This window comes from Podarcis cretensis (genome assembly GCF_951804945.1).
Source record: "Podarcis cretensis genome assembly, chromosome: 5".
Classification (NCBI taxonomy): domain Eukaryota; kingdom Metazoa; phylum Chordata; class Lepidosauria; order Squamata; family Lacertidae; genus Podarcis; species Podarcis cretensis.
Genome location: NC_137174.1, coordinates 56,108,898 through 56,131,482, shown reverse-complemented (window position 1 = coordinate 56,131,482; position 22,585 = coordinate 56,108,898). Strand labels below are relative to the sequence as shown.

The 22,585-nt window shown below is 39.8% G+C and overlaps 1 protein-coding gene across 1 annotated transcript in view; it reads right to left on the bottom strand.

The window, feature by feature from the left end:
- Nucleotides 1–22,585, bottom strand: part of CFAP43 (cilia and flagella associated protein 43) — a 48,055-nt gene that overhangs the window by 604 nt on the left and 24,866 nt on the right. Inside the window, exons 17-38 of the mRNA XM_079976039.1 lie at nucleotides 21,426–21,556; nucleotides 20,581–20,752; nucleotides 18,985–19,083; nucleotides 17,914–17,991; nucleotides 15,351–15,476; nucleotides 14,759–14,863; nucleotides 13,254–13,370; nucleotides 11,793–11,999; nucleotides 10,121–10,327; nucleotides 9,518–9,607; nucleotides 9,341–9,421; nucleotides 8,118–8,243; nucleotides 7,022–7,141; nucleotides 6,834–6,941; nucleotides 6,109–6,195; nucleotides 4,760–4,848; nucleotides 3,614–3,821; nucleotides 2,852–2,964; nucleotides 2,242–2,401; nucleotides 1,752–1,916; nucleotides 1,270–1,350; nucleotides 132–285 (exon numbers count right to left, since the gene is read on the bottom strand). Of these exons, the coding sequence (XP_079832165.1) occupies nucleotides 132–285; nucleotides 1,270–1,350; nucleotides 1,752–1,916; nucleotides 2,242–2,401; nucleotides 2,852–2,964; nucleotides 3,614–3,821; nucleotides 4,760–4,848; nucleotides 6,109–6,195; nucleotides 6,834–6,941; nucleotides 7,022–7,141; nucleotides 8,118–8,243; nucleotides 9,341–9,421; nucleotides 9,518–9,607; nucleotides 10,121–10,327; nucleotides 11,793–11,999; nucleotides 13,254–13,370; nucleotides 14,759–14,863; nucleotides 15,351–15,476; nucleotides 17,914–17,991; nucleotides 18,985–19,083; nucleotides 20,581–20,752; nucleotides 21,426–21,556 (2,824 nt within the window). The remainder of the gene's footprint in view (nucleotides 1–131; nucleotides 286–1,269; nucleotides 1,351–1,751; nucleotides 1,917–2,241; nucleotides 2,402–2,851; nucleotides 2,965–3,613; nucleotides 3,822–4,759; nucleotides 4,849–6,108; nucleotides 6,196–6,833; nucleotides 6,942–7,021; nucleotides 7,142–8,117; nucleotides 8,244–9,340; nucleotides 9,422–9,517; nucleotides 9,608–10,120; nucleotides 10,328–11,792; nucleotides 12,000–13,253; nucleotides 13,371–14,758; nucleotides 14,864–15,350; nucleotides 15,477–17,913; nucleotides 17,992–18,984; nucleotides 19,084–20,580; nucleotides 20,753–21,425; nucleotides 21,557–22,585) is intronic.

Below are 22,585 nucleotides of genomic sequence, written 5' to 3'. Positions count from 1 at the left end.
TTTAATAACATATACACTGGTATGAGTGTTGTAGGATGAAGTTCAGGAGAGAGAGAAATGATATGAACAGTGGATTAAACTTTGTGTTAGAGGACGTCAAATAACCTGGTAATCCTTCAAATGTGACTCACCAGTAGCCTCATTAATGTGCCGCCTTTCTGACACAATTACAAGCATTTCTTGTAATTCCTTGCTAAGTTTTCGGTTTGCTACGTCTTTCACACTAATTTGCTTCTCCAGCTCTTTCATGACAGTCTCACATTGTTGTACATTTTTCTTGTGAACCTGGTCATTTAAACATAAGCAAACATAGAAGTTGCTTGAGAACTGTTAAGTGAAAAGTTGCTAAAACAAGTTTTATTTCCTTGGTAAAATAGATTTGGGTATTTAGCATACATTTTTTTGCAAGCTTTCCCCGCTGCAGGCAAAGTGGCTAACATAAGAGCTCAAAGTAAATTGCATTCATATATTGCATAAAACAGCAACAATAATACTATCATTAAAACACACATCCAATATTGATAGCATGAAACTAACACAAAAATTAAAGTTCTACATGAAAAGCAGGAATATAAAAAGATGGTGAGGAAGCGGGTAAAAACATGTAGAACTTGAAGATCAGGATTCTAAAGTATTTGTGTACAAACTTGTTAAGTCCCACTCATTTTAACAGACTTAACTTTGAAATATGTATATTCAGTACTGAAGATGATTCATCCTATCCTATATGCCCTTACTGAAGCAAATCTTACTGGGGCCAGTGGGGCTAGCTACCATGGAAGTGTTGAAATGTTTGCAGCTCTTTACAGTTTTCTTCATCCCCAAACTATTAAACACAAGTTTTATTGTATATATAATTGTAAGCTGTTCTGAAATCTTGATGAAATTGTTTATATTTATTAATAAAAAATATTGGTATAACACAAAGTGTTACCACACAAATAAACTGGAAGTGAGAAAGCTGTGTAGGTGTATACAGCAGTTGGAGAAGAAAGCATGAGAAAATCCTTTTACAATTGGACAACATATGCCTAGCTCTGCACATAGTAATAGGAGACAGGGCAGATTTTTTGGATGGTGGTAGTGACTGTACACTGAAGAAGAGAATAGAGAAGGAAGCAAATTAGACTTATTTAATGGCACTGGCAAAACCCAGAAGGAAGTAGTGCCAAAACTAAGGATGGTGAGGGTGGTTGTATACTTTTGAGCTAAAGGTGGGTGTGTCAAATAGGCAGACACTCCATACACATATTTCCAAAGGGAGCTTACCTTATCTAGAAAATTGAGTGTTCCTTCCATTATTGAGACTTCATGATTCACTCGGCTGTCATAGTTTAATGCATTTAAGAACTGGGATTAAAAGCAGAGAGAAATCAAGCTAACAGAGTTGATGCACCAGACATTAAACCTTGCTGCCCAATGCAAACTGAATCCCTTTATGTAAGTATTCTTCAACAGTGTGTTAGGACTTTGCATACTGCCCAAATCTTTTGGTTTCTCATACAAAGTAGTTCTTACTTAGGTAGCATGCCAATACTAAAGTTATGAAGTAATAATGAACATGCACAAAATACCAGTCACAAACACCATTCCTGGGGTAAGATGTCACTGGACTAACACCATACTTCATATAGAGTGGAACTCTTAGATGCCCCAATTAATGAAAGATGATAAACAACTGATTAAAAATCACTTTCCTGAAACATACAGTTGATTCAATTTATAGTAAAATCAGTAGAGCGGTAACTTACAATCTGATGATGTTTGGTAACATTCAGCTTTTGAATATCTCGAGCCTTTTGGTTCAGATCATCCACTTGCATCCGCATTTTTTTATGTTCCCATTCCAGCTGAAATATCCCTTTACGAAAATCTTTGCTTTCCACCATGCTGGCAACTTTCCTTTCTCCTTGAGCCTGGGGGTGCAGGGTAGGAGAGAAATTAAGTCCATATATAGCTTTATTATTTACTTCTGAAAGAACTTATCAACTGGATTTCTAAAATCCCAGCTGTAATGAGAGAAAACAGAAACTGCAGCCACATTCCAATGAAGGGTCCTTTTTGTGCATTTATTAAATGTGTTGGCTTTTGAGTCACTCGCCCACTATTAAGGCTTACCCTATTAATGGCTACAAGATGGGAAAAGCAGAGATATCATTTACACTACATGGGTGCAGCATACACCATTTAGAATTTCAGTGCAAATCTGTACAGACTCAGTTTTGAAACAAGACCAGTTACCCGGATTACGCTGTTCAGCTCTTCAATTATGGTCCTGCTGATAAGAATAGCATCTCTGTAATCTGGTATTAAATTGGTACCCTCTAGTTCTACTTGTCCTTGCTTGAAAAGAAACTGGACCATCAGATCTAGCTGAAATGTCATCTTCTGCTCTCGAAGCCTACAATTGCAAAGGAAAAAAACTTTTTGCAGTAACTGGTATATACAGTTCTAAATCACACTATGGCAAATGTATTTGGAATACTCCCAGCAATATTCCAAATGTATATTCCTATACATGTCTATTCAGAAATAACTGTGTTTACTCCAAGATGGGTATAAGATTGCAGTCTAAGCACTCAGCGTATTGGTTAGTCTGGACCTGAAAATGAATTTAAAGGAGGAATTAATCATAACAGCACCTTATGAGCCTTAGTAGCTAAAAATGAGTATTAACCCTTCCAAGGACCAAACTAGGTGTGGCATTAGTTACATAGTTAGCCTTAGCATAGAATATTTTTTAAAGCAAACTAAGCAATAGGAGTCAGTGGAACTGACTGCAGTGTAGCTTTCCTTTGTTAAGGCTGTATACCACAATGTCAGTAAACATAAAAGGAAAAAGCAAGCTTACAGATTGAGCTCAGCAAAAACTTGCTCAATGTCATTCCGTAGCCTCTCATCATCTTCAGTCCTCTTCTGAAGGAAAGTCTGCATTTCTGCAAGTATCAGTGCTTTTTGCTTCACCTAAGCAAACAGGGTGGCAGAACATGCTCACATTACCACTCAACCTTTTCTTTGCCAAGAGTCAGAATTTATGATCCAATTTCTTTAGCAGAACTGCAAGCATCTTGTACCCTTTTGATGGTTTAAACTTAATACTTCAGGATGCTTTCACTTCATTCCTCTAACATGTTTAGTATCTTTTGTAGTCTGTACAGGTTTCTAGTGTGTGGGATGTAGGATTGCTGAGAGTGCTCATTAGCTTGGGAAGGCTTTCTTTTATCATTCCCTTATCTTGTGCTTGCATCCTTTGTTGTACTGTGATGCTGCTCACTACTTTGGGAGCCTGTAGGCTAAATGTGGCGTGTGTTTGTAAATATAGCTTGAGAGCATAGCATACTAAACCACTGTTATTCACCCTGTTATTGGAGTGTTTAGGATGTTGTGATGCTGATGACTTGGCGCATGTATTCTATGCATACAAAGCCTAGAAAGGAATAAAAAGGGAGCTTTTTGCCTTGTGGGATCATTAGAGCCTCTCCATACATTTCCTACCAGGTGAGCATTGTGGAACTCTGACCCCTGGTATAACATTCAGTTCAGATCAGATTACCAGAATGTTGTTCAACTATGAAAATATTTTTCAAAGCACAGTACAAATAACTTTCCCTACCATCTGTTCACTTTCCACCTTGGCTCGCCGAGCTTCACAGAAACGTTCCCAGTTGGGAAGGTCAAGACCCTCAGGTTTGTTTTCAGGTTCATCCATTTCATCAATGCCCTTCATTAAATGGGCAAGAGCAGCCTTTAAAGCCTCTGCAGAGCCTGGCCGTTCACCATAGGGGTTAGCAGAATCCGCTGGAGCCTTCGCCCTGAGAGCTCTTCCGCCATGGAACAGAGCAGACAAATAAGGATTCTGCTACAGGTTGCTTATGCATTCAGAATAAGGATGCTTGTCATTAAGATCACTTTGTTTCTAGCTGTATTTCTTTTGTGAAGTTTGTAGGTATTACTGGCTACCTTCTTGTTTATTTGCTTACTTTTACAGTTCCACATATTGACCAGCGGTAGAGTCTACATTCCTTTCCAAGGAGCAATGGGATGGCAGTATGGACTGCTCACCTTCATAGCTTGAGGCTTAGTGACTTAATTGTAAATGGCACCCAGGACTTGAAGTATAATGTATGTGTTGAACTAACTGGGAACAGTGTCCATGTTCCTATCATATTTAACATAGATGAAAGTGGACAATGGCCAAGAAAGTCCAATACATACAGTCACATTTTGACTTCAATAAGGAAACTTCCCCAAAATGAGGAGACTGATAAAAGGAAAGTTGAAAGGGAAAGTCAAGGAGGTCCTTAGAGTTGTTCAAAACCACAATAATACACCACTGAAAACAAGTTGTTGGAGTGGTAATCCCTAACCACTGTCCATGCTCGCACAGACTGGAAAGAGTTGAAGCCCAAAAATACTAGAGAGTCACAGGTTAGCCACTGCTGAGCTTCACAGATTCTCAAGCTGAGTCTTACTAGTTGAGCAAGCTATAATGTGGGAAAAACCGCATGGAACTGAGTTTAATAAGGAAAAAGATGCTAATTCAGCCAAGAACTATTTGTTTGCCAAGATGAACAATGTAAGCTGATCGTTTATAATAATGGTTCTGGCATCATTACTATCCTGTTCTATTTGCTGGTTTTGAAAGCAATTTATACTGTTTCTAATAAAACACTGCCACTCATGGAAAAGTATTTTCCTTTGTACTGTAACAAAAAACAATGAGCTCCAGGAAAAGGTTAGGATCAATACGAAAGCTTACCTTGGTCGACGTTTGTAAAGTTTGAATAGCTGATCAATATGATGAGTGGGAAGATCTGAAAATTCCTTTCTAAACCCACGTTCCATAAGCTAACAGTGAAGAGGAAAGCACAACCTTATGTCAGTCTGGACTGAGTTTAACAGTGTTAGTATGCACCATCCTGCATGAAAAAGATCTATAGAAAACACTGAAGGAGTTGAGAATCTGCATAGATAGAGCTGCAGAGTATAGAAGCTGACTTTTTAGTAGAATATATAGTGTTATTAACAGAATCTAGACATTCACCAAGGCAGCTTTGCAATATGCTATAAACAAGATGTGGGGAACCTGAGGCCCAGGTGCTGGCTGGCATAAAGCAAGGCTAACTGTTCACCTTTACCTTACTATCAGTCTGAAGCAGTGCCCAAATCCTGAGCTCAACCTCCAGCTTTATGAGTCAGTTAAAGTGTAGGGAAGAGGAATAATTTTAACACTTTATTTCTTTTATCTCAGGCCAACATTGCCCTCACATTTCATTTTTATAACAGCAAGCTTAATTAAAACTAACTAACTAACTAACTAACTAATAGGGAGCTGTCCTCTTACACATTTTAGAATGTCAAATACACTGGTGGTGCTTTATAAATACAGTGGTGCCTCGCAAGACGAAATTAATCCGTTCCGTGAGGCTCTTCGTATAGCGGTTTTTTCGTCTTGCGAAGCAAGCCCATTGACAGCTTAGCGGATTAGCGCTATTAGCAGTTTAGCGGCTTTTAGCGGATCAGCTGATAAGCGGCTTATCAGCGGATCAGCTGATAAGCGGCTTAGGGCTTAGGAAAAGGCGAGGAAAAGGGAAAAAAAGCCGCAGGAACTCGCAAGACATTTTCGTCTTGCGAAGCAAGCCCATAGGGAAATTCGTTTTGCGAAGCGCCTCCAAAACGGAAAACCCTTTCGTCTAGCGGGTTTTCCGTCTTGCGAGGCGTTCGTCTTGCGGGGCACCACTGTAGAGTCTTATGCAAAGAATGGTGGAGAGAATAAGAAGAAATACCAGGTGAAAACCAGCCAAGACCACACAATCTCTAGCTATTTAGGTCTTAGCTCATGAATTTTTTCACAAATATCTAGGCATATTTATTTCCATTTACTCACAAAATACTACAATGGAAGTTTAGTATCAAAACACTAGTACTGCTTATAAAACAGACCATTTCTGCATAAGAATGGAACATCTACATGTGATCGACAACTTAATTGAGTTGGATTACTTGAATGTAAAATTAGTTTAGTCCAAGTAATCTCAACAGAGTTTGTGAGTTTTAATCCTACAGCTTCAGCTGAACAGTTTGGAGATCTGGTTTTAAGGTTCTTACTTTGTCTTCAACAACTAAGATGTCATAGGCTTCTCTGTGGGCGTCCACTTCTGCTCTGGACGTCTTAACTGCTTCATTAGATATTACCTACACCAAAAAAAGTAGATATGATTGACTACTTTTGGAACAGAAAAAGTTAAGTGAGCAATAATGTACATACAACCGATCCCAGAAAAATTAGCCCCTTGTCCTTGAAACTCAAGATATTCTCACACAGATACTAAATTGCCATCAACAAATAGCAGGAGGGCATAACATGCACAGAACCAGGGGTAAAAAAGGGACACGGGTGGCGCTGTGATCTAAAACACTGAGCCTCTTGCGCTTGCTGATCAGGTGGTCAGCGGTTCAAATCAGCGCAACAGGGTGAGCATACCAGTGCAAGTAGATAAATAGATACCGCTGTGGCAGGAAGGTAAACAGTGTTTCCGTGCACTCTGGCTTCCGTCATGGTGTTACATTGTGGTTTAGTCATGCTGGCCACATGGCCCAGAAAGCGCCGGCTCCTTTGGCCTGAAGCGAGATGAGCGCTGCAGCCCCACAGTCGCCTTTGACTAGACTTAACAGTCCAGGGGCCTTTTACCTTACCTTTTATGTACCGGGGTAGCTATGTATTTGGTGGCTTATTCAGTAAGAGGAGAGATTTTAGAGAGAATTACTGTAGAATGTTGGACAGATTCCATTAAGAAGCAGGTACTTTGTCAAATTCCAAAAATTATTTTTACCTTTTCCTTCCTCTTTTTATTAAGGTAGTGATGGAGCCCAGCTTCTCTTGTGCTCAGCTCTTCATCCAAAAGTAGTGAGTAAAGGAGGTTAGTTATTTTGAGTTCTTCCTGGGAAAAGGTTTCAAAAAGGAACAGTCAGACTGTAGTTTGTAAGGAAGTAGCACTGGTGAATACATGCAGACGCTCACCTGGTATATAACCATTTCTGAGTTGACTTTTTTCTCAAAGAGCCTTGTCACAATTTCATCAAAGGATTGTGTAGTTTCCTGAATAGAACTTTGAAGTTTCCTCAATTCAGTGTCCAGAATCTAAGGGGTGGAAGGGGGGGTAAAGGTGATGTTTGAATATAGATTACATGTAAGATTGCAGCTCAATGAAAATATTGTTTGTGCTTCTTTTAAAATCTGATACTTTGTTTTTAAAGCATGTAAAATTCTAGATGTTCATGTTTGTAAGAACAAGCTCAGCAATAATCAGGTTTGAAACACTCAGGACACATGGCATCCTCTCTTATCTTATTAGTCATTTAGCAGGTAATTAGCGCTGGGTGAGGAATGAACAAAAATAATGAACCAATAAAGAGGTGATAACCAAGAAAAAACCCCAGATTGATGGAGAAAGGCAGCCAGTGGGTCCAGCTGACAACTGTCTCCAGTTTTCAAAGGCTGGTGTTCTCAGCAGCCACAGTTTGGCTTAAATATGCCCATTTCCGATGTGATTAATGTATTCTCTAGCCAGGTTACTAATAACCTAAAGATATCCCATGCCGTATATTTTGTTTGCAATTTTCTTTAGTTCTAGGCCTATTTCACAACATTAATTGTTCCTTTGAAACATTTAAGTCAGGCAATACGAGGTTTCTTGGTCATCCCAGCTGACTGAGAACTTCACTACATTAAGACTTGTTCACTTCCAGCGAGTTAATTTTAATGTGAATTGTCCAGTTGTGAAAACAGGCCATGAATAGCAACTTGATTTTCTCAATCTAAAAATGCAAGGCAAAGATTGTTATTTTTCTTGCACATCTAATACTGTTGTGCTTGTAACTAATTATTCACTCTGTTCAGTTACAATTTGAGTAAAAAACCCCTGAAAAGATAGTTTTTAACAACATGACAATACCCAATTCTTGGAAAGCTAGTTATTGTTTACATTTTCATTTTGCCTCATCATAGAAACTTTCAAGCTAATCATACTAGATTTGGATTTACTTAAAGTAGGTAGAAATACTTTTTAAAGGCTGAGAACCTTGATAATCCTCCTTCTCATTTTATTTCTGTTTACCTTTCTGTGTTTCTCTCTCTCTTCATTCAGTTCCTTAACTTTCTTCTCATATTCTTTATATATTTTTCTCTCATCTTCATTCCACAGTGCTTCTTGTTTTACTGTAAAAGCAGGTGCTGGAATCTCCTGAATATATAAAAGTGGGAGAGAGATTCAAAAACAGCACTGGATATTTACTAACATTATAATGCTTAAAGGATGTATACCTTGAATTTCAGAATGTTACTTTCTGGTGACACTTAATATCATGATGGAAATAATCAATGAACTGCTGTTGTGTAGGCCTGAGGTTTGTACAGTTCCTCTCCACTATACCACACCCTCAAGGAGACTGAAACCTGCTTCTTTTAATTTTAAACTAACAACACTCTCCCACGGGTGTGATCTCGGGGACCTGTGGTTAGAATATACTAGAATTTGAGGGGGGAAACCAAGGTTTTGAAACCTCACTTGGATCCTGGTTCGTTCTCACCATAGTTTAAATGAACCACAGTTTCCCAGGTTCAGGTGTCACAGGGAATTTTGGTTGGTTTGTGATCAAAAGTGGAAGCATTTTGCCTCTTCAAAGTCATTTTCATTGTTATCAAGCCTACCCATGTCCTAGTTCACATGTTACACCAACATATCTGTTTTCCTGTGTAAGTATGGGAATGTGAAATTTGGGGTCCTTGATCTATTGTTAGTTGCATGCCACAGAGGTTATTGTTCTGCCCTTAGGTACACTTTGATTACTTGGGGGAAAGACAACTGGGGATGCCTTGTGCATCCAGTTATAGGAAAAACTTGCCTTATTGGTGCTACCTGAAGTGAAAGGGGCTTTTCCCCCACACAGAGTCTGGACACAAGTGACATTTCATTACAAAAGACATGAGTGGAGAGTTCTTGGGGCATATTGAGTGGAGTTAATTCACTATCATGCCACAGGGGGGAAGCCCAGCCACAGAGTCGTCAATACCCCTCCAATCTATTTTTATTGTTTACTTTCTTACAATTACATCCCATCTTTTTCAGTCATAGAACCCAAGGCAGCATGATATACGTGTAGTTCCATGGTGGCCACACCTATCTAAGCACTGCTTAGCTTCAGGGCTACTTTCAGTGCTGAATGATATCAGTTTCCTAGAACAAGTGTTTGAGGTCTCTCTTTATGAGATGAATGCTATATTTATTTGTTGTCATGTGAAGTCTTACTTTAGCTATGAGTCGATAAAAACAGGACTCACCATCTTTAAAATATCTTCCTTTTTTATTTCAAGGACTCCATTCATCATGTCCATAAGGCCACGCTCTCTTGCATTGTCCTCCTGAAAGCGAGAACAAAGTAAGACGTAACAATGTAGAAATGGAGCATGAGGTGAGAGAAAAGTTTAGAAAATAAAACCCTGTTGTCACCAAACTACCTGAGCAGCAAGACGTCGTTTATAGTGAACTCTAGACATAATTTTTTCTTTTGCTTTCTGCAATGGGGTCAAGTACTTTTCCACTTTGATCTGTGAAGACAAAACGTTCAGATTCAGCTTTTTCAGCAAATAGGCTGTCTGAGAATTCACCATCCCCGCCCTACCTGCTAAATACCAGTCATTTTCTTAGCATCCCTGCTTGACAACAATACTGGACTCTCTAATGGCCTTGTAGAGTCTATACCCTAAAATACCCACATTCTACAGTAAGGGGTACATCTTCAAGGTCACAATGTTGAAGCAGAACCTCAAGCCCTGTTGGGATTGATTACACACTGAGTAGCCAATTGTGCAGCCCCACCCATCTGTCCTAGCAGCCTGCTGGGGAAGCTCAGGATCCAGCCTGCATCTGGACCCTGTTCCCCACCCCTGCACTCAAGCAAGTAACCCCATCTGCCTGCCCAGGAATACCAGGGCCAAAGTATATGCCATGACAAATGTCACCAGATGTGTTCAATCCTCTTTGAAGGGATGCAGCTCCTCTGGTTACTCGTGCACTTTTAGTGTTCAAGGCAAGAAAGATCTGAATTTTATATACTCGACCTCTGAGTCCAGAATGATCAGTGCTTGATCTGGCTTCTCTTTCTCGGAAAGAACTGGCACCCAAATTTCTTCTTGGAGCTCCAGCTGCATCAGGATCTCTGCGATTCTAACGTTTCTTTCTTGAACACGTGCAATTTCTAGGTCTTTCATTCGGATGACTGCATCAAACTCCTTATTGAAATGACTCTTCACATTGTAAATGATGTTCTGAAATAACAGGTAAGAAGATGGCAGCAATACTGCAAAAGCTATGTGGTAAAATTCTAAACCGCATAATGAAACCCGTAGACTAGTCCCCACAATGACAGCTACTTCCGGGAGCAGCTACTTCTGGGTTAGCGGAGCTCAGAACCTGAAGCGTTCGTAACCAGAAGTGTTTGTAACCAGAGGTACCACTGTAATACACACTCAAAAGCGTCGTTTCAGTTTCCTCATTCTGCTTAAAGAAGAGCTTTGTGAAGCTCAAAATCTTGCATAATTCCAACAGAAGTTGTTTCAACAAAGAATGTCAGCTTTGTTTTATACTCTGGAACAAATGTGGTAATAAAATTATTTCCTAACAGCATGCCCACTCAACCGCTTCAGTCTATGAAACTAGCACTGTTACAGGTGCCACATACCATTTGTTGTACACTTGTAAGAAATCAATCTTTTAGTGAGGCAGCCCCTACACTTTGGAACTCCCTGCCTGTAAATATCAGGCAGGAGCCTTCACTCTACTCAGCCATGAAGCTCACTGGGTGACCTTGGGCCAGTCACTGCCTCTCAGCCTATCCTACTGCAAAGGGTTGATGTGGGGATTAATAATGGGGAGGAGGAGAACCATGTATGCACCATGTATGCTCCCTGGAGAAAAGATGGGTTATTAGATAGATAGATAGATAGAGCACATTCAAATGCCACATAAATTTAAGCTGACAAGGGATTTCATATTTACTGACTTTCAAAGGATACAGTAGTGCCTCGCAAGACGAAATTAATCCGTTCCGTGAGGCTCTTCGTATAGCGGTTTTTTCGTCTTGCGAAGCAAGCCCATTGACAGCTTAGCGGATTAGCGCTATTAGCGGTTTAGCGGCTTTTAGCGATCAGCTGTTAAGCGGCTTATCAGCGGCTTAGGAAAAGGGGGGGGGGAAGGGGGAAAAACCCGCAGGAACTCGCAAGACATTTTCGTCTTGCGAAGCAAGCCCATAGGGAAATTCATTTTGCGAAGCGCCTCCAAAACGGAAAACCCTTTCGGCTAGCGGGTTTTCCGTCTTGCGAGGCATTCGTCTTGCGGGGCACCACTGTACTATCCTTTGAATAGAATCCTAGAACTACATAGCTAGAAGACAATCTTCTTCAGTCCTTGTATCAAAGATGGACTCTCCTTAATCAATATTATTAACTGACTTAAAATATCATTTGGATTCTAGCATGTTCCGAGCAATTAACAGGTTCCAAGCAAAATTTGTGATAATGGGGCAGCCACATTTGTTGCTTATGTGGCCTGCATTCTGTCATTCCCTTTTATAAAAAAGAGAGTATAAAAAGCAAGTAAATGAAGGATCAAAATTCCAAAGAAATAAGATAGTATGAACAGTTTTGCAGCAAAAACCCCTATCCCATCAGAGGACACTGAAGAGCAGTTTTGACTAGATATAGTTAATGAAATAATAAGCTATGAAAAAGTTACCCGTAGCAATAGAATTTGATTAATCTTCTCCTCTCGAGTGTGCACTTCTAGCTGGTGGTATAAAGTTGATGTATTTCCACCATAAAGTGAACTCAGGCTCCCCACCAGAGCATCTACTTTTTCTTCTTCCTGCTTCTCCCCTTCCTCTGTCTTTTCCCCTTCAATGACTGAAGGTTGAGATTCAAATTCAACTATTTGCCTTCGAAGCTAGATATGTATAAAACAACACAGCAGCTTAGAACAATTGAACACATGGTGCCAAAATCATATGGATCCTACAGAACACATATCCGAGAATTTGGCATGAAACAATTTTTCAGATTAAATTTTATAAATTTATAAAATGTATAATAATAAAAATTATTATAAAAAAAAAATTTCAGATTAAAATATACATATATGCAAGGTGAGCGCCTGAAAACAAAATGAACAGGGCATCACCTGAAGGCACATGGCAAGCAAACATTTTGAAGCAAAGCATGTCTGGGTCTGGTCAGTGCTTGGATGGGGCATTCCCTGGAACCTCTCTTGAGTCTCACGGAAAAAAAGAAAAGATGCCAATAATAGAATAAAGAAACAATGTTTGTGGAAATCTGATTAGTTTACATAGCTCAGGAGTATTTGACAAGCTTACTTCATTAGAAGTGTGCCTCAGATTACAGGTGTTTGCTACTAGCCTCAGTTGTCTAATTTAGAGTTCTTCGTGTTTGGGGATGGGAAAAGCAGAAATACAGGAAGGGCATAATGAAGAGGAATTCTGGAGATGAACAGTGAATCCTTAATAATAGTATACATTACGCCTTTGGCCTCAAACAGAAATGACATTTCTCATTCAACAACTCTTTGCACAAATTTTCAGAAAGTAAATGGGAGCTGCAGGGGACCCTGATCTGAATTAGGGCTATAGGATGGAGGAGATTTATTTTAACCTACTCTCTTCCATCCCACTGTTTTGATCCAAAGTGGCCCCCACCACAGATGCTACTCGTGCAATTAATGAGTAACATGAAATCTGTTTTGGCCCTAAACTCTGACAAAAGTAGTTTATTTAATAGTCAGGGTAGCAGTAATCTCAGGGCATCTACCAGGAAGAACTGGTAAGCACATCAGCTCATAGGAATACTGACTTCTGTGCTCCATGTCATATGTTTCCAAGGAGATCAAGTATTTTAACATGAATTGATATGTTTCATATGTACTGTTCATAGGAGTTTTCTGTCTGTATTGCTCAGACACATAGTAGATGCGATTGTTTTAAATTCATGGTTAAGTATATAGAGCTAATGAGGGAGTATTTCTAAGAGCAAAATTCTGAATTATGAGATGTAAGGTTTAAAATGAACAATATCACTTCATTCAGCATGGGAAACCTCTAAGAGGATGGCCTTGAACATTAGGGTTATTATATGATCTTAACATGTGGATGGAGATTTATTTTTGGTAGCGGTAAAGAGATTCTACCTTTAGATCTATTGATTCAATCTTCTTTAAATAACAAACTCTCTCCAACATGTACTGTTCTTCTGGACTCTGTTCTTTCATTGGGTAATTCTGAACTTCGCAGGATGAGTGGAAGGCCTTTTGGGTGGAGAAGGGGGAAATAAAGATTCTGTGGGTGAGATTCTTTCATGTTACTTCAATAAAATTTTCAACACTGACATGTGCAAGCTCTGTCCGTTCATTTGAAAATTTACACCAACAATCCAAACGTCAGCTCCTGCCAATTGTAACAAAATTAAGATTTCTAAGTCATAACCTGCTAATATGGAGAAGCCTTACACAGGAAGATGGGAAGTTATCATACTGAGTCAGACCATTGGTCCCCCTATCAATGTTGTCTACTCTGGCAGCATCTCTCCAGGTTTGTCAGGATACTTCCCTAGCCCCACCTAGCGATAGCAGGGATTGAACCTGGGGTTTTCTCATTCAACAGCTATGGGCTGTTGGCACTGGGAGACTTCCCACAGTTTGACCAGACAAACTAAGACATTGCATAGCTCATTTTTCACCAAGGCCCTGGAGCTTTTCTAGGCTGCCCACAGTTCTCTAGATCCTTACATAAATCTCCTCTTTGATCAGTTCTGTCTGAGCTATGATTAGTATCTCTGGCCTGAAAAAACCCCCACGTATGAATTTTTAAGTCACTATGATGCAATGCAACTAATATTTTGGCTATGTTTACACAGCCTGCTAGACTACAATTTAGTGCAATGTGAATGAGCAGGAACAAGCCAAAGCAAGCCCCCTCTTCATGTATGGAGAGGAGGAATTTGGCAACTTTTGCTTCTGGGTTATCATAGCTTGTCATGTCATTTGGACCCAGAACTGAGTCCAGTTCTCTCCTAATTAGCATAAGTTTCAAATTTGTTATTATTCATTCATTTATTTTTTTTAGCTCCTACTATGTTTATTCTGATTTCTCTTTTTTATATAAATTTTACTTATCATTTTCCATTTTACATCAAATTCCAATACTCCATTTCGATCTCCCTCCTACCCTTTCTGCAGTTGCTTAAATTAACTGCATCTTCTAATTTACGCCTAATTATTAATTATCCCATACATTCAAAATTGGTTTTATCTCACTGCACGTCTTTACATTAATCCTGCTAATGATTGCATATGTTTACAATTTTTTAAAAAATATTCAATAAACGATTTCCAGTCTAAATTAAAGATTCTGTCATCTTGATTTCTTATTCTTCTGGTGAGTTTTGCCATTTCTGCATATTCCAATAGTTTTTGCTGCCATTCTTTTATTATTAATATTTTATTGAGTTTTGTCCACGAGATATTCTGGCTCATGGAACAGTATCCTGCATGTACACTTATGTGAGAGTAAGCGTCATTGAAAGCAAAGGGCCTTAATTCAAGTAGCCATGTATAGAATTGCTCTGTTAATTATTTTACTTCAGTGCTTTAATTACAACAGGACCAAGCTGAAAGAAAAAGTCAATAGATGTTACCTTAACTGAACGCCCTTTAACCAACATGGTATCCCAACACTCTCGTTTGATGATCTCACGTAAATAGCAGTTGGCCAGATTTTCCATCTCTATATCCTTCTTTACCTTTTTTTAATAATAGAAAGAGCAAATGAGAAGGATACAAATTCCACTAGGTTACATGAAAATCATATATATATTAGAATGTGCTAAGCAAACCTACAGGAGGACTAAGTAGGAAAGGGCTGGTTTGCACCACCCTGCCCTCTGCCTGGCCTGATCTCCTAGCCTGCAAGAGCTGGGTGTGTTGTTTACCTGTGTCAGCCTGCTTGTCCTGTTAAGATAACTGCCTGCAGATAAGAATGTGTGCTGATTACAGTGTGGGGTTTTGTCTGATTGGTGATGGAGTGGATACAGCTGGCCACCTGCCAAGTTTGGTTCTCCGAGGGCAGGGGGATAAGGATCTAGCCCATCAACCAGAAAAGGTTCCCCACCCCTGCCTTAGGTAACTTTAAAAGCTTCAGCCAGCATTTGGTGTTCCTGTGTTCTAGTTCTTTACTCTGTCCCCAATGTTTCTTTTCTGCAGCAATCTCTCCCCACAAGTTCACCTTACCCTTGCCACTTCTGCTTCACTATGCACTTGCTGTCTGTCTTGTTCTTCTACGTCCAGATTGAATTCGTATTGCTCCAGCATCTCATTTTTTGGTACCATTCCATTTTCAAACATCATATCCTGAATCTGTTTTTTTAAATGATAAAGTATTAGTAAGGGAGGCTCAAAATGTGTTTGTAAAAAGTGAAGGTGCAACATGCTTGTCTAAAAATACAGCAGACATGGATGAGGAAGCTGCAATCAAACAGCCTTTGAGTGGTTCCACTTTGTGCTTTAGAGTATTTGGGAAGTCTGCATCTCCATGTTTTCATATCAGCAAATATCTACCTACTTATGAAACTGTAGGAGGTACATAGTGCATTTAAAGTTTGGAATGATTTAGACACGGCTCCTTCTCCATGCAGGTGTTGGAAAAGCAGTCCCAACAGCCACTACACAAATTCTGCAGCTAGAACCCATAAAATACACACTTGATCAGCATTGTTAAGTGCTGCCGGTCCTGCTGTGTAGACTTACACTGGTGCAAATACAGTGGTACTTCGATTTTTGAACATCTTGGTTTTCGAATATTTCGGTTTTTGAACGCCGAAAACCTGGAAGTAAATGCTTCAATTTTAATGTGCCTTGGAAGTTGAACATGCCACACAGCTTCTGTATTGAGCTTTCCATATTGAGTTTTCTGTATTGAGGCTTCCGAATTGAGTTTTCAGTTTTTGAACGTTCCGGAACTTGAATGGTCTTCCGGAATGGATTATGTTCGAAAACCAAGGTACCACTGTACTTTGGTTAATGGGATAACTGAAAAGTTCATCCTCTTGCATAATTGTTCTGGAATATCTTAATAAGGAAATACGCTGATCATATTTTTGTTTCTTTGGGATCTATGTGACTGTCAGGATCTGGCAGCCTGCTGGCTCAGATAATCAGCACGCAGTAGTTGTATTTACAAGAAGATTTATTGTGTACAACCATTAACCTCAGAGCCGCTCACACTAGCAACTGTCCATCAAGATGAAGTTGAGGCATCTGAGCTCAAATTGCGCCTTCAACAGGAAACACGAAAGTGCCCCCCTCTTCTTCTTTGATTGATGCCTTTCCTTGACCTTTGTTCTTCTGTGAGTGCTGGGAATCTCAGGGTTATCTCCCACCTCTTCCTCTGACGAAGAGTTCCCCCTTCCCTGTTAGGTGACTAATGGCTGGTCCTCAGAGAACTGGCCTCCGTCCAGCCTGCTCTCGCTGTACTGATAAAGTACAGTCTCTACTCCTTCTGAGAAGGGGGGCTGTAGTCCACTGCCTTCGGTTGGCTGAGAAAGAGGCAAGTCTCTTTCTTCCTCTTCTGACTGACTATCCCCCCACTCAGACTGCTCATCTTGACTGTGGGAAGTCATGTCCATGACAGTGACTTACAGCCTCTGTAAGTCCTCCAGGGTTTATTGCATTGCATTGACTCCAATATGTGGCATCTGGCTCTGCTCTTACTTGCAGCTTGGACACTCACCCATATGCCTCCCGTGATCTTATTAGTGGGCATTACACTCCCTTTTGAGAAGACAACATTCCCTTTTGAAGACAACCACTGCCATCTCTAACGTCTAAGGGCAAAATGGCTCCATGATGTGGTGCTCCCTAATGGAGGCCATAACATGTGAGAATTGCTTATCTCCTGGAATGGTTCTGTCAAACGAAGATTCTCTACAACGGTCCTAGTTATGTTCACTAGTATAAATAATCAGGCCAGCAGGCCTGAACAGAACAGCCCTCTCTGACTTGTGCTTCCCAGCAGCTGGTATTCAGAGGCACATCACCACCAAAAGTGAAGGATATTGTTGCTCTCATGACACTTTCCCACTATAAAACACCCTGGAGAACTGCAGTCATTAAAGTAAGTGACAGAAACCATTGTAATAATAAAATATATCAAATAATAAAAAGTAGAGCAGCAGAACACAAGATACTGGCATAAAGAAACTCCACATGATCATGCCAGTCTATGTGGTAATCAACACTTGCACATAGCAGCAACCAAATGGAAACATTTACAGTGGCATCCAGTTACCTGCTGTAATAAAATCAGCCTTAAAGAGTACACATCAAAACTGTTATCTAATCTCATGAAGGCAGAAGGAAACCCAAGTGCAAGACAGTTGGAATAAGCATCTGACTCCAGCCAAAAGTGTCCTCTCCACATATAAGAGGTAACCTCAGCCTAAGTTACTGCTGCAGGATATGCAAGGCTCGCTTTTTGTATGTTATGATAAAATGCAGAATAAAGATGCAAGCTTTGAAATTCCTCCCTAAGTGACACATTAGATGCGGGTCTGCTCTTAAATGCCCTTTATATGCAGCTGCAAATGAGTTTTGACTCTGTGAAAATGACCCATTTGATATTTTCTGCCCATATTAGCTCCCAGTCATTATGGGATAATGGCTCCTATTCAGGTTAGAAGAATGGATTTAAAGCTATGTTTAAAAGCCACTATGAAATGGGCAGTGTTATCTATGGCTATGGAAAAGCTAAAGGGCAATGCCCTGAAAATGCTTCTGACAATCTGTCAACACACACCTTTTTGCGTAGCTGTTTAATTCTGCTTTTTACTTCTCTTCTCTTTCCATGAAACTTTCTGGATTCCACATTCATAGCCTAGGATGTAATAGAGAGAAGGACAAAGAGAGAGGGGGGGGGAGAGATGTTTGTTTATTAATCATTCATTTGATTTCTAACCCATCTTTCTGAATCAGGCAGGGTGAGGCCGCCACTTAAGGCAGCGGAAGCCCCCTGCAGGTGCCCTTCCACCTCTGCCAGTGGAGAAGCGATGCTGACATTGGCTTGATTTTGGGTGAGATCTCTCAAAATTGGCACAGCAGCAGGTATAGTGGCACTGGCAGCAGTGCAGCACTTCCTGTTTTGCTTCAAGCGCCCCTGTAATGTGAAAATCTTACTGCCTGTAGTTTCAGTCAAAAAACTTGGCTAGAACAGAATTAAGGACAGGCGCCAGTGGTGAGTGATTGGGTGACCAACCAGCAGGTTTGCTTGACAGTAGGTGTCCCAATCACTTGTAATCCTGTGCTATTAATGGTGCAGACTGCAAACTTCCTGAGAGAAGCAAATGAATTTTCTGATACAAAGATCTGGTTCAGACACCACATTCCCATTCCAACAAAACCTGGTTTGTTGGACTGATAATTTGTTATGAACTTGAGCACCCTCTCCTGCTTTTCCATAATCCTCTCATTAAGGAGCAGACTACATGATTTCCTATGGTATCCAAACTGGGAAACTGTGGCTCAGTTTTGCAGGTTTGGATGTCAAAGCAAACAAACAAATCAGGAAGCTAGGCATGCAAAAGGAAAAGTGACTGGGGAGGAGTGGGCTCTCAAGTTTGTTGCTTCTTCCTGGTTCAGCAAACCATGTTTTTTCAACCAGATTGGTAATGTCTAAACTGGTCTAAAGAGGAATCAAACAGAAATGAAAAGAGGGGCATTGGTACATACATAGCCTAAGCTGCTTGGTTTTCACTCCCAAGCGATTTCTACCAGCTTTTTGATACTGGGGCAGCTTTAAAAACAGAGCAGCACGACACCAAAACACATTTCAGTTGCCACCGAGACTTTATTGCAGCACTGGACAAATTACCATCTCTGCTTTCTGGTCCAACCATGTCGTCTCTTCAGGTTTTGCTTGAGTCAGAAGAAAGTATTCATCTTGTTCTGTTGTATCAATAAATGATGCCTTCTGCAACGTTATATTAAAAAAGAAAGACAGGAGCTATTATCAATTTATCTTCAGAATTTTCAGCCACCAAAATATGTTAGTACTGTATTTTTGATTTCCATTTTATATACTAAATTTTCATTTTAAGATATTTAACATTTGCTCTCTTAATTTTTCTTATAGGATGGGAGAGTGCAAATTTAAATAAATCTGAATAAATGAAATAATTATTATACTACTTGCTCTGCACAGACTCCCATCAAGATTTGCCAATGCTGGTAGCAGACTACCATGGTTGTTACTATTATCGTATAAAAATGATTGTTTATAGAAACTAATCAGAAAACTAAGTTCACTATTATGCTGGTCTGGGGCCTGCCTAGCCCTACAAACCTTTGCCACTCATCACATTTCCTTGCTTCTAAAGGGATTAAAACTATACTAAGCATTATATTTACTAAAACATCATCACAACAGTAGACGCATAATGCCATGGAGGACAATACCAAGTGGGACTGAATGATGATCCATGGCCTCTATCACTTTTATCTTACCATTCTTTCAAAGAGCTCAGGACGCTTATAGTTGGGTTACTGCAAGGAGCCAATATCCTTTGGGTGGCCATGTTGGCCAGTCACAAACTTCTCATAATTAGGACATGCCCCTGCCTCATGGGGTGGGTTTTTATCCTTGATACCATGCTGCACAAAATGAGGTCAGGAACAAATGAATTCTCAGCCAATTCCCTGCAGTTCAGAGTTTCTGAGGGTTGGGGAAAGCATCCAGGGCTCTATTTCCTCTAGCACATTAGACATTATAACTGCATGGAAGGCTCAGAGACAAGCCTCTCCATTGTCCGTCTTTAGTTCAGAACCATAGTATGAAGGTAGCCATTTGTTTTGCTTTCTGTTTGTATGCGGGAAATGAAGATCTAAAACATACTGCAGAACCTGCTCATGTTTTGAGCTCCCTCCTCTGTAGCTCCAGTATTGGGAGGAAGCTTCAGGCTTATCTCTGTCAACAGAACATGGTTGTCACCATAGCAAGGGGGATGAGCAAGAATGTCAAGCCCTGGCTATCTCATTTTGTCTTCCCCAATAGCTTGACAATACAGGTCTGGGTCATCCAGTGAGCTGCCAGTCTTCACTAGTTTTCATCATTCTAATAAGCTGAACAGGAAGATGGTCCTAAAATCTAGTGAAAGAGAATACAAACATACCCAGTTCCCTATGCCCTTTCTGCATGCATATATATATGTATATATGTATATATATATATATCTTCATCAATTCTGTATTTTATTCCTACTAAGCTTAGTTTATGGCAGCTTCACACAATACCTCCACCAGTCACATCACTTTATCCAGAGCATTCATCAGTCATTTTCTCCATACATCCTCTAACAACAGATCGAGGATGCACTGTAACTCATCCACAACTTCCATACATGCACATCACGGACCTATATAGCACCTATGTTTCAAATACCACACTAGTATATTTAAAAAGTCTTAAAACCTGAGAAGAAATGCTATCCAATGATAACTTATATATGGGACTTGATGTCACTGCCCATTCTCGCATGGTCTTTAGGTGTGCATTTCCTTGGAAAATATAGTTGTCGAGTACGTTGCTAAGAAGGTAAGCTCCGAAGTCAGTGGCCTCCTTTGATTTGCGCTCTCCCAGTTTCCTGCAAAAAAGAGAGAGAGAAATTAAACGACTAGGATATTGGTAAGGTTGTACCTGACTGATCAAAAGATTGTTATATCTAAATCCAATGCTTATTTGCTCAAAAATAAATGGTCAGGATAGTAGCCCATGTCAATTAAATTAGAGCCATTCCAGACATCTTTCTTATTGCAATTCATGGTGATTTGTGCTCATGATGGTTATATGCATTCCCACTTTCAATACTGTTTGCACCTGCAGTTTCCATTTCCATTCACTGCATGTTGCTCTACTTCCTCCCAAAATCCTGTAAATTTTTACACCACCAACTTCACAAGTTTTATGCAGGTTTTCTTTTGCTATGGTGTAGAGTCCCACCCTCCATCGCCACTCAGATAGCAATAATATAGTAACATTGGGAAGCACTGCAGAACACCTAATAAAGCAGAAAAATGTGGGGGAAATCCAGTACACTGTAAATGACACATTAGAAAACACACCTACCAAAAAAAGCAGGAGAGGCCCTTAGTTGCCCTTCTTTAGCTGACATAAAACTAGTTGTTTGGGGTCAAATAATAGAGATATAAGTATATAAAAGTATTTAAATTGCTCTGTTGAATAGGAAATGATGGCCTAATGGAATTGCTGAAAGGCTGTTTTATGTCATATACAGGCATTCTTCAGCTTATACATACTTCCATTTCAGACAAACAAGTGCACCGTCCTGCATGCCATTTACAAGAATATGTTGGCCATCCAGTGAGAATGCCAAAGATCTGATTCCCTGTCCATGATACGAATGGCAGTATTCACGAGTCAGAACCTCCTTAAGTAGGAAGAGAGAAAAAATACCACTGTTACCTGATAGTCAAGGAATTCCTTCTAGAGAGAGGGACATTGAGATTCTGCAGCCTGCTTTTATTCTCTTAACTATGGTGAAGAGATTGGGCTGGTAGAATCTGGGATACAGCTCTCTCTGAGTATCTCACATATCAATGAAAAGTAACTAGGAAAGAATCTAAAACAGATGTTTTTTATGCTATTTGGTTTAAATTTTTTTATATACAGTACATCAATACAACAGAGACGGTACATAGACCCCCAATGATCCAATTAACTTTGTGGAGAAGATATATTTTAGAAGATTAGGATAAAGTAATTTTTCAATGCCTTGGATACTGATGAAAGATGCAGTACATGAATTAATGTAGGGTATTATTTTCCCTTTTCTTCCCCTTCCTCTTATCCATTCTAGTTTTCCTCCGCCACTACACCCCAGTTATATCAGTATGTTTAATGTTGTTTGCATTTTGTTCTCATTTGAAAAAATTTTAAAGTTTATTTTTAAAACAAGAGAGATTGGAAACATTATGTCAGTACTTGACCAGTTTATTTAATTGTTGTAATCTGTACCCCATCAGACCAAAGAGTTTTGGAAGGATTACAACAGAGAAATAAATGCATCTAAAACACATTCTGCAGCCATGTCCATTTTAATAGGTATGTGGTTCACTATATTCACGTTTAAATGAGAAAAGCTGAATATTAATTTAGAGACAAAGGCCATGATTTAGAGCTTCACATGCACATGAGTTTCTCACTGATGGCTGTGGGAGATGAAGCTCTGAAAGTGCAGGAAACACTTCACTCTTTCATACCTGGAAAGAAGTAAGATCCTAGCTCTGTACAGGCATTATTCTGTGTTTTAACACTGTGTAGGGGATTTTGCACACCAGTCCCATCTTCAATGTCTGTGCATGTTGGTGAGACCCATGCCATCCACAAACTTCTCATGTTTCACAAGAAGGTTTGAAGGAGGGCTCACAGAATGCTCAGCTGAATGTGCTTAAAAGCC